At 27.7% G+C, this 12,754-nt stretch overlaps 1 protein-coding gene across 2 annotated transcripts; it reads right to left on the bottom strand.

Moving 5' to 3' along the window:
• Positions 1-2,442: 2,442 nt before the first annotated feature.
• On the bottom strand, positions 2,443-6,030 carry LOC109805451 (DNA repair REX1-B protein). 2 transcript variants are annotated; one of them, XM_083065721.1, is made up of 4 exons: positions 5,843-6,030; positions 4,945-5,038; positions 4,733-4,837; positions 2,443-2,905 (listed from the first exon to the last, which is right to left on the bottom strand). In XM_083065721.1, exons 1-4 carry the CDS (start codon positions 5,980-5,982, stop codon positions 2,651-2,653), a joined length of 594 nt encoding a protein of 197 aa, XP_082921847.1. In that variant the 5' UTR covers positions 5,983-6,030; the 3' UTR covers positions 2,443-2,650. The 2 variants fall into 2 exon arrangements, with proteins under 2 accessions (XP_082921847.1, XP_020223118.1); XM_020367529.3 differs by having other exon boundaries at positions 2,443-2,920; positions 5,843-6,028.
• Positions 6,031-12,754: the final 6,724 nt, after the last annotated feature.

Below are 12,754 nucleotides of genomic sequence, written 5' to 3'. Positions count from 1 at the left end.
CATTATTAAGCTAATTTGGTGGTTATTACATGACTATTTATACAATAGAATGAGTTAATCACCTATATAATATTAATGTAAAAAAATTTTACACCGACAACCAATTATATCTTTTAATTGTGTCATATTACTATAAACACATTTACTTTTAACAGTAACATGACATAATTAAAATATATAATTGGTTATCAGTGTAAAAAAGACTTTGCACTGACAGTGTATAGGTGATTAACTCTTACACAATTATGTAGAGGGAATACTCCTTTCGATAATTTTTTTAGTTTTTATTTTTTAAAAAAATCACATTATTTATCTTTTTTAAGTATTAAAGTTTCACTAATTACATGTCAATTTTTTAAAATTAATTATTTTTTATCTTTCACAATGAATAACTATGGGTCATTGCTTTTTTTCACGTAAGTACTATATTTTTTATGTACAAAATATATTAAAATATAAAATATCTAGATCCTATCAATTTACAATAACGAAAAAATTCAATTTATTTCCTATAAAATAAGCCATTTTTTATTTTGGTTTTTGTAAAAAAAATTCATTTTTTTATCCAAATCATATATTTATTTATTTGATAATAAAAGTGAGAGAATGACAAGTAGCCAAAATGATTTTTAAATTAAAAAATAATATTTTGAGTAAATTAGTTAAGATAAAAAAAATTATAAACTAATTCAATTAATTTATGAAATTTGTCTCATTAGATCTATTTAGGTAAAAACTATTTAACACAACTTATACTCAAACAAATAAATCATAAGTATAATGAAAAGGGCATGAAAATAAGTTTAACAACAAAATAATTAAATATTTTTTTGTGTGATAAAGAAGTTTAACTCATCGACAACAATTGAACTCCGATTCTTAATTTAAAAATATAAATGTCAAATCATTTAAACTATGAATTTTTATACAATTAACAGAATTTAAGTTTAATTATGTTTTTTAATCAGCTTGAAATGAGTAATATTTGATTTGGTTTCTATAACTTTTTTGTTTTTCATTTTTTAAAATTTATAAATATTGTTTTTAATTTTTGTAAAATGAGTAAATTTTAATTTTGTTTTATGTAAAGTATTTTTTTAAATTTTTATTCTTCTAGAATTTAAGCTTATTATTTAATTCCTATCAATCATTAAAAGGTGAATAAATAAATTTTACCCTAATGATCTAATTTTTTTACAAATATCAAACACGGACGTAATATCATGATTATGTAACCCTTTAATAAGTAAAAATAATAATTAAAAAAGATCGTATAAAAAATAATAACTAAAAATAATAGTTTTAAATTTTAAAAAATAAAAAATAAAAGAAATTTTTTATAAAAATTAAAAATAAAACTTGTTAATTTTGAAGAAACTAAAAATATATATTTAAACCAAAAATTTATTTTTCACACAATTTCCATTATACTTATGATTCTTTTGATTCAAATTTTCTTTTTCGTCCCTGGAGTATCTACCGCCGATAGCAGTGACTAATCTCTTCGCTACGTTGGAGGCACCTCAAAGGGTGGGATAACTGGCACCAAGATTTAACGCGACTGCATACACAAGGCAGGATTCGAACCCCCGACACACGCATGGGATTTTCTTTTGATTCAAATATCAACTGAATTTAAAAATTTTCATATAAATAAATTTAATAAAATAAATTTTATTTATTAAACTAGTCAAAAAATAATTCAAATTATGCCCAAATTTTAAAAAATATGAATATTTTAAAAGACCAAAATCGCCTCAAATTTAAAAAATAAAGTACTAAATAAACCTTTTTAAAAAAAAACTAAATTAAATCTTAAAAATATAAAAGACAAAAAGGATCATTTAACATGCAATTTATAAACCCCCAACACTTAAAAGCTCTTCTTAAAAAAAAAAAAAAAAAAAAAAAAAACGAAAGTTTTAAATTTTTCGCTAGTCCAAGATCAAATTTACCCGATACAAAATCAGCTTCATTCACCGCGAATCTAAAATACCCCGTATATCGAAGAAAATTAATTTTGCAGAGTAACCTTCGCTTATTAACCTAAGACTTGAAGTCTATATAATACGGAATTGGACACGACATGGATATGAACACAGGATACAGCAAAATCAAAATGCATAAAATACGTGGTGAATATATATATATATATATGATATATAATATGAATAATGACAAATATATATATATATATATATATATATATATATTGATATCTCTTACTAAATCTAAAAAACAAGTTATTGAAAGGCACCATAGTTTACAACAAAAAATCTTTGTTAGTCTCTGATTTTGTTACATAAATAATAAGTAAGGAAAGATAAGTATGACTCCCCTTCTTTTTTCTTTTTTTTTGCTTTTATCAAAATGTTTTCTTCTTTATATAAAAAAAAAATATTGTTTCTATTTTTATTGAGATTTTTTTTTTAAACGAGGCACTTTAATCACAAATCTTAATTTTTTTAATATTTTAATTTAAATTGTTGACGACTGAATTTATGAACTGCATTCTAGGGTGTCTATATACATTTCACGGGATGTAGAACCACAAAGTTATTTGTTAGCACTGAGGGTCTGAACCTATCCCTTCACAGGCAAATGGCTTGAATGAGAATTGCAGTATTTCAGAAAAAGTATTGGAAAAGAATCACTCGGCTTCAAGGGCAGCAATTTCATATCTGACTTCTTCTAAGTGTTCGTTTATGGCCATGACAGCATCCTGGACACCTCTAATGGCTTCCTTTAGAGCATTGTCATACTCAGCATCTGCTTCTGCCTCTTCAGTCCCAGAAGCTTCAGTAATCTCCTGAACATGTACGCACTCATGCTCTGTTGGCTTTGTATATTTGCAATTCTCATGGCTCACCAGACGTTCCGATGGCCGACCAGCTTTCTTTAACACCTGAATGGTGGCAGTCTTCAAACCATAGTAGTTTTCAGCATTTGAATGAATGACAATATAATTATTTGGGTTGAAAGAAACATAATAGTGCAAACTAAATCTAAAAGAATAAGGAGTTTTAGTCACCAAGGCAATAAAGAATAATAACTAATTCATATTTGTAATTATACAATCTGTGCAAAATTTTCAAAGGGTAAGCAACCATTTTTTATAGGCCAAAACTATTGCATCGCTTTTATAGGATGTATCTAGTAATAAAGTCATTTTTATAAACGTGGAAGGAACAAAAATGGGGGCCATACAACCATATATTTTAAAGTAACATGATCACTTAAAAAACTAATGAAATGTATTTTAATCTTGACTATTCATGATAAGATTTACTGGTCAATATTTATTTCTTTCATTCTCATATAAAAAAGACTCACTAGATATATCCCTTATAAAAATATGAATAACACACATACACAAGTATATATGTATAGAACTAATGAGTGCTGAGTAGAATCAGTAGCAGATAAAACACTTGCTAGAAGGAATTGGATTATGAGCAACTGATGCATTGCATTTTGTTCCACATTTTGCACATTTAATTCATATAGTCCTGCATACACTTCCAGTTAATGGGGATTAATTTTATCCTTATTTTCTTTAATTTTGTCATTTGGAATTGGAACTATGATGTGCATTTTTATCTGTTCCTTTAAATTGTAGGGATGTTTATCATTTGGAAGATTGGCATTGGAGACTTATAAGTGGAAGTTGAAGTGTATGTTTAAAATCAAATAAAAAATGTGAATCCACACTCTCTCTTCACATCCAACAGAAGAAACAAAGAGTAGCTCTTCCACAAATTAATGTGATTCTAACTTGGATGTGGTTCCTAGATGTGCATCCAAACATGCCTAAAATGATTTGAATCAAAGGAAGGACAATTGGAATTTTGTTAGAGCTTGTATGTGCAAAAGGAGAGATCACAAGCATCTAGACTTAGAAGGAAAATGATGAATTTCCACACAAGAGGACACCATGGTCAGATCATGGCAAATTCCATGGGCTTTGGTAACCATCATGAGACTATTTTGATTTTTGACTACCAGTCCCAGAAAGCACCGTCCAGACTCCAGACTGTGGCACTACACTGATGCAAATTTTCTTATTTCTCTGCTTTTATTTTGATTGGGCTTGGACCTTTTTGTAACCCTAAGGATCAAATACCTCTAAGGCTCAGGAAAAAGGTTCCGAACCTGGTGTATTGGTGGCATAGAGCAAGAGCCTGGATTATCTTATCTTCTCACTCCGGGTTTGATTTATGATCTTTTATTACTCTTGGTTTTGTTCCTATGAATATGTGCGAGTAATCATCTTATTCTAGGATTGGGACCTAGCCCTCAACTATTATTGATGTTTAATTGAATTATCTTTATATTCTTGTTGGGTTTCTCTTCTTGGTGTCTTTCCTATTAAATTAGTCTATGAGACGCTTAATTACTGTTTTCCATAAATTTAGAGTTTTAGGGAAGAACTAAAAGGCAAATCTAATTGTTGAAACTATAGGGAAGGAACTTAGGCATTGAACCCTTGAAAGTAGGTTTGATCCTTTGAGGATTCAATGGATTACCAAATAACTTAACAAGTTTATTTAGACATAAGTATAACTACTACAAAAGTAGAAGTTATATCAATTAGATACCTCTTCATATCTCGAAAGAGAACAGAAGGTACCTAAAGTTAATTCACCTCAAATAGAACTAATAAGAATATTAAAGTAAAAAAGATCTGGTGAGTAAGGAGCTATACTATTCATAAACTAAAGCAGATACCTACCAGATTCAGTTTCTGCTTTTCCTGATCCTGAACAGATCTAAGGAGCTGTGCTAGATCCACTCGGCAGTAATCAGGGCTCCTAAACAATGACTCCATCTCAAGGACCTATGCTAAATCAGAAAAAGGAAAGCAAAAAAGTTAAACAAATGCAGTAAAATTAAACAAAAACAAAAAAAACAAAAAAAGGATAATGTTGGAATCATGTGTCAAACTTTTTTCGAGCAATCATTAAACTCTATTGTGATTTCACTGCAAAGCTGCTTATAAGCTAATTCCCCTCCAGAAGCCATGTAATCAGAAAACCCCCTGCCAAGTTAGATATCCAACTAAGTGTCAATTTATAATGTAATAAATGTTAGGAAACACTTCACGGACAAATTCCTATGTATTAAACAATTCATGAAAAAGCAACATTGACACCCTGAGCTTTGAATTTTCATGATAGAATAAGGCCCACATGTAGCATAGCATCACTTCTTTTAATACATGCATCTCAAAGCTAAAATAAAATTAGTTTCCAGAGTTTAATTTTCTTGTCATGTTAGTGTAATTAGAAATGAGAAATGATATTTATAAAACAACTTGTACAACTCCATCATATCATATATTGCATTAATTAACGATGGAAAGAGATAGATACAAATGTTGTATAAATTATCTTACTTACGGGTATGATCACTAGTTAGAAATCACTCCATATATGATTTTTATGACTTCAATAATGATTATTTCAAGTCAACAATCTTATCATAATCTTATCATTCATGATGCTATATGATTGAATGACGGTATAAATAAACTCTTACACTACCGTATATATTTCTAAATAAATTTTTAGTTTTCATATAGAAAAAAAAAATGGTGAAAAAAAAAAAAAAAGAATACCTAAGATTTGGGAATTTTACTTGTATTACCAGTCTTTAAATTTAATTACATGGTACGGAATCCTCTTCTATCAGCAAATAAACAAGTAAACAAAATAAAACAGTAACTATCATTTTGGTCCATCTCCCTGGATCAATCTCATTCTCAAACATGAACCCTAAATTATAGCAATCACTAACATCAATTTTTTTGCAAAAACCAAAGAAAGGCATGGAAGTAATTAACCTTTTGAGCTTGGAATACGCTTCGGCTCTGCGTTGCTGGATTCCGAGGAAAGCGCGAAGCAGAAGAAGGACTTTGGTTGGATCAACCTCCATCGTCTCCTTTATCGAAACCTTGTTCTCGAAATCAAAATCTTCTTCCATCGCTCGCTGCCACTCTTCACGTTTCCTCACTCATCTCATTTTCTTCTTTACAGCGACACTTTTATACAACCCACTTATGTCGTTTTCTCTTGCACAAAACGACTTCGTTTCTTAAAGGGGTTTTTTGAAAAATAATAAGTTATTTAAAAATAATAATCCCATATAAAATCAAATCTATATATAAAACACCTCAATCTTACACGATAGAGTTTTTATAATTTTTTTAATTTCATAACTAATTCAATTTTTATTTAAGAGAAATTATATTCATATCTCTTAGAGTTTGTCTAAATAACACAAATTATTCCGTTAGTTTTTTAAAAATAAAATTTCTCTCAATTCTAAATTTTTTTAATCTCAGTTAAATTATAAATAAAACTAAAAAATTATCCAAGTAAAAAATAATAAATATTTAATATATATAATTTTTTTCTTTCGATCATTAAGAGGTTTTCTCTTTGCTACTATTTCTTCCTTTTAGTGACTTTAACTAAGTTATCTTCTTTTTTTTTTTAATTTATACAAATAAAAATATAGCTTTGTAAATATTGCATAATTATTCTTTTAGTGATTATGATATTTGATAGAGGAACATGTCATTGAGATAACAAAATCCATCCTTAATTAATAAATATAGAGTTATTTAATTTTTTTAAACTTAATTGTTGATCAATATCATTGATAAACAATAAATAATATTTTTTTTATATTCGTAATATATCATAATGGATTGAAGTAAAAAACATATTATGATAAAACCACAACCATGACTCTAACACGAAGCCATTTATTTGATACCATCACTTCAGTGGAATATAAATATTCACAAACATAAATGTTAGCCTGTTCTTTTTTTATTTTATTTCATATATCCAATTATTTTCACATGCTTTTTTTTATTTTTGATATAAATAAAGTAATGATTAATCTCGATGAAAAATTATTTTTATTTTTATTTTTTTTACATAGTTTCAACCGTAACAAAGATTTTTTTTTTTTTTTTTACAAACCTTAGTAGAGAGTTTATCTTACTAAAAGAATTTCTTTATTTTTAAATTAAGTTTGATTTTAATTATCTAAAGCTCTCATTAATTATTTTCATCTAAATATTTAAAGATTTATTATGAATTTTAAATATAAAGTAATTTTAAAATAAAATTATTCTTTTAGTGATTATGATATTTGATAGAGGAACATGTCACTGAGATAACAAAATTCATCCTTAATTAATAAATATAGAGTTATTTAAATTTTTTAAACTTAATTGTTGATAATATCATTGATAAAGTATTTAGAAGGAAATAATTAATCACTTGTGTTTTTATAAAATCTACTAATAAATAATTTTTTTTTTTTATATTCGTAATATATCATAATGAATTGAAGTCAAAAACATATTATGATAAAACCACAACCATGACTCTAACACGAAGACATTTATTTGTAGGGGTGTGTAAAAAATTTAAATTGATCCGAACCGATTCATAATTGATCCGATCCATATTGAAAAATTCGATCCATTTTGAAAAAAAATCTGAACTAAACTATTTTATAAAATCAGTTCAGTTAAAATGGATCAGTTTGGTTCGGTTTGATTTTTTAACAAAAATCGATCTATATATAAGTAAAAAGTGAATAATTGCACCGCACTGAACTGATCCAATTTCAAAAAAATCGATCCATATTTTAAAAAAAATCAAACCGATCCACTTTTATAAAACGGTTCGATTCGGTTTGGATCAGTTTTTTGAAAAAATCGATCCATGAACACCTCTATTTATTTGATACCATCACTTCAGTGGAATATAAATATTCACAAACATAAATGTTAGCATGTTCTTTTTTTCTTTTATTTCATATATCCAATTATTTTCACATGTTTTTTAAGGTAACTTATTGGTATGAATTATTTATGGTATAAAGTAATGATTAATCTCGATGAAAAATTATTTTTATTTTTATTTTTTTTACATAGTTTCAACCGTAACAAAGATTTTTTTTTTTTTTTTTACAAACCTTAGTAGAGAGTTTATCTTACTAAAAGAATTTCTTTATTTTTAAATTTAAGTTTGATTTTAATTATCTAAAGCTCTCATTAATTATTTTCATCTAAATATTTAAAGATTTATTATGAATTTTAAATATAAAGTAATTTTAAAATAAAATTTTAACAAAAATTTGATAAAATTTGAAGAATTTTTCACCTAATGTAGTGTAACGAGTAATAGTATAATTTAAACGTTGATTTAATATTTAATAATATTTTAATACTATCAATTTATATGTTAATGTTAATTATATATAATTAAAATTATATATATATATATATATATTATGTTTGAATTATAGTAATAAATAAAAGGAGAAATTGTTATAATTTTATTAAGATTTGTCAAAATGACATTGATCTCTCTTTTATTTTTATTAGTTGATATTTACTTCTCTTATTTTATATTTTAGCTTTCATATACCACTCATTTTCATGATGTTAGTTTATGTATATGTTAAAACTTATTCTTTTTTATTATTTAAACTTTTCCTATAGATAAAAAAGTGTACGTGGTCATTACTCATTAGTACTGGTTTATGACTTTTGTTTAGATAAATGTTCTTCATAGATATCCTTAGAAGAAAAATAAGAAAATGAAATGTGTTTACTTATAAATTAAAATTAACTTGTGCATAAATTAAAAATAAGATTTTAAAGAAATTAATAACAGAAATTTTTACAGATTAATATATGTATAAATTAATTTTATCTGGCAAAGAAGTTTATTTATTTATTTTCTCTTAAAATGCCTTAAAAAATGCTTCACACTTAATATATAGAGTAAAATGAAAACAAGATATAAACATCAATTCTGAGCTAAACTCCTTGAAGTAGGACCTGAGACCTCTCACTAACAATAATTATATCATGTTTTGATTTTACTATTGATATGATTTTGCTGTTCATGAGTGTAGGTTAATAATTTACAGACATACATCATCGACAAATACGAGTTAGATTCAGATTAATTTAAACACACGTGTTAATCATATCAAATGGTTAAAAATTAATTTATCTAAAGTTACTAGCAACAGAAGGAGAAGAAAATAAGCAATTAAATTGTGACATGATTTCAAAAGAAGAGAAACATATAACAGTAATTTCTCAACTATATATGACATTTGCTGCTGTTGCTCTGATGGTTAGTGATAGCAGCCTAAGTGCAACCAAAGGAAGTGGAGAAAAACGGGCTAAAAGAAGCACTCAGAAGCCCAGTTGGCATAAAGATTATGTTTTTAATTAAAATAGTTGACCCAATTTCTATCTTATAAGCCCAATTATGTTTTAGCATAGTTTAGTTTTTCTTTCAAAAAAAAGTTAGAATAGTTTTATCAACTATTGGGCCTTGGCTGGAGGGTGCTTGTTATCCTAATTTTCAAGTTGTATTTATTCTAACATGATGAAATGAAATGAAGAAGAGATTATTCCCTTTCTTTTGGTAGCTGTAGTGTTGGGAGATTTGGTCTATCTCGAAGCAAGACCTTATTAGGAAAATTGCAATTAAAATCCTAACAATTTTGGTGCTTTCATCAATGCCTCCTCGGAAGGATATGGACAAAGCCTTGGCAGCCTTGTCCGACCGCATCACCACATTACAACAGCAACAGGAGACCCGTTTTGAAAATTTTCAATCCCTAATGGACGCCAGGTACGAATCCATCAATGGCATCCTAGCTACGGTTGTTGAAAAGCTGGCAGCTGTTCAACCCTCCTCTTCATCCACTATTGATAATAACCCCCCACCTCCCATTACTAATCTCAACAGCCCTGGACCTGAGGGTTCTACTCCCCATAACCTTCCACCTCCCTTTCCTTCTTTTACCCCAAACCCGTTTTCCACCCCTTTTACCCCTCCACCTTTCACCACTATACCCCGTCAATTTTCCCCACCTAACCATATGAATGCTTTTCGTCCTCCCAAATTGCAACTTTCTCATTTTGACGGTTCCGAACCCCTTGATTGGTTATTCCAGGCAGAGCAATTTTTCTCTTACCATCAGATTCCCATTGAGGCCCGTTTGTCTATGGTTGCTTTTTATATGAAAGGTGACGCTCTTTCATGGTTTAAATGGATGCTCCACAACCAACAGCTCTCTGATTGGCATGCTTTTGAGCGTGCTCTAGAGCTCCGATTTGGCCCCACAGGATATGAAAATTTTAGAGCTGAGCTTTTCAAATTACGCCAACATACCACTGTCACTGAATATCAACAAAGGTTTGAGAAAATTTCTAATAGGGTTTTTGGCCTTCCTCCTGATGCTATTGTGGACTGTTTTTATTCTGGCCTTCTACCTGAAATTCAACGTGAAGTTGCCATCCTTAAACCCACCACCATTTCCCAAGCCATTGGTCTCTCAAAACTTATTGAAGCCAAGATTCGCGACTCCGAACCCAAAATTCCTCTTAACCGCCTCCCACCTCTTCCACCCCCACCTGACATCACTACTTCACCCTTGCCCATTAAACGCCTTTCCCCTACTCAACTCCAAGAACGTAGAGCACAAGGTTTGTGCTTTAACTGTGATGCAAAGTATCACCCTGGTCATAAATGCCAACCCCCAAAATTTCTCCTTCTTATGACCGATGACCCTGCCCCTGACACTCAAACCCTATCACACACTCCATGCCCCCTCACCGACGCTCCTCATACAGCAACCCCACTTCTCTCATTTGACACGGGCTGATGCACCTATTTAGGACTTTGTGGACAAAGTCCTTTCAAATGGGCCCGGTATTGATAGCAGCCTAAGTGCAACCAAAGGAAGTGGAGAAAAACGGGCTAAAAGAAGCACTCAGAAGCCCAGTTGGCATAAAGATTATGTTTTTAATTAAAATAGTTGACCCAATTTCTATCTTATAAGCCCAATTATGTTTTAGCATAGTTTAGTTTTTCTTTCAAAAAATAGTTAGAATAGTTTTATCAACTATTGGGCCTTGGCTGGAGGGTGCTTGTTACCCTAATTTTCAAGTTGTATTTATTCTAACATGATGAAATGAAATGAAGAAGAGATTATTCCCTTTCTTTTGGTAGTTGTAGTGTTGGGAGATTTGGTCTATCTCGAAGCAAGACCTTATTAGGAAAACTGCAATTAAAATCCTAACAGTTAGTATCTAGCATACATGTTGAGATCCTGTCCAGTAGGAGCATACCATTTCAAATACCACAAATTCTGTCTTCACAATGTTATTATTATATTTTCATGATAAAATATGAGTTAATCACTTATATACTGTCAGCGTAAAGTTTTTTTACACTGGTAAATAATTATATTTTTTAAATGTGTCGTATCACTATTAAAAGTAAATATATTTACAGTGATATGGCACAATAAAAAAATATAATTGGTTATCTTTACACTGACAATGTATAGGTGATTAACTTATAAAATATTGCTCAACCATTTCAAAATTAATCAAGTACTTACCAATATAAAATGTCTTTTTCTTTTATTTTTTTTATTATAAATAACATTTATTGATCGAAGTTATGGACGTAGAAGAGATCATATATTAAATATAGAAAGTAGTTAAAGTTTCGATACATTCTCCTATATGAATCAATAAAAAATATGAAAAAACCAATTTAATTATAAAATAAATAATTTAAATTATATTTATATATAATAAAAAATAAAATAAAATTATAGAGATTATAATTATAAGATTACTTCTAAAGAAATTATAAGATTACAATAATACTATAAAAACATTAAAAGAAAGAAAAGAATTAACAAGTTATAGAATGAAAAAGTAATTTACACCATAGAGATTCAAAAATTTGAGGCGAAAAGATAAAACTATGTTTAAAAATTATTAAAACTTAGCTTTTTTAAGTGTATAATGATACTATTACAAAGAAAAGTAGAGTAGAAAAATAATGACAAAATAATTTAGAAAAAAAATGGAAGGATAAAATACCTAAGAAAATATAGAAATAATTCAAAAATATAAAATATTATATAAATAAATTATTAAAACTAACAAATTTAGAATGAAATTCATAATTTCAATTGTACGGGTGCCTCTCAATTAAGAAGGGTATTATAGAATTTTTCTTATATATATATATATATATTAATAGTAAACAAATAATATATATATATATATATATATATATATATATATATATATAAACATTATGTAACGTATAATGTATTAATTGAATAATAAATTAAATGAAAAATATATCTTTAAACATTATGTAACGTATAATGTATTAATTGAATAATAAATTAAATGAAAATATATTATAAATATGTAAAATGAGTTAAACACACATAAGTAAAATAGTCATATTATATATCAATTTTAAATATTTTATTATAAATAATCTTTGATATGCATTGCTTGCGTATGAGATGACCTTAATTGTATATGAAATAAAATATATAGCTTTTTAGTTAAAATTGAATAAATAATAATTTTAAAATGTTAAAAACATAAGTAGGACGAGATAAAATTGATCTTAATGACATTTTTATTAGAACGTTTATTTTATGGAAAACGTGTTTTTTTATTATTTAAACGTACAAAAAATAAATTTTACAATGGTTTTTCTTGCTACTTCTACTTGCAAATATTTTAACAGAGAATAGCATCTCAAACATGACACTGATATTATTATGTCATTAGAACTCCTATTAAAGTCCAAGCCACCAAATTACAGAGCAAAACCTTTTCCAAAATTTAGTGTGGAAAGTTTACACATTAAACACTAAATCG

Source organism: Cajanus cajan, chromosome 10 (assembly GCF_000230855.2).
Source record: "Cajanus cajan strain Asha chromosome 10, NIPB_CcT2T_4, whole genome shotgun sequence".
NCBI lineage: Eukaryota > Viridiplantae > Streptophyta > Magnoliopsida > Fabales > Fabaceae > Cajanus > Cajanus cajan.
The sequence above is the reverse complement of the archived record's forward strand: the minus strand, read 5'-3'. Positions and strand labels throughout refer to the sequence as shown.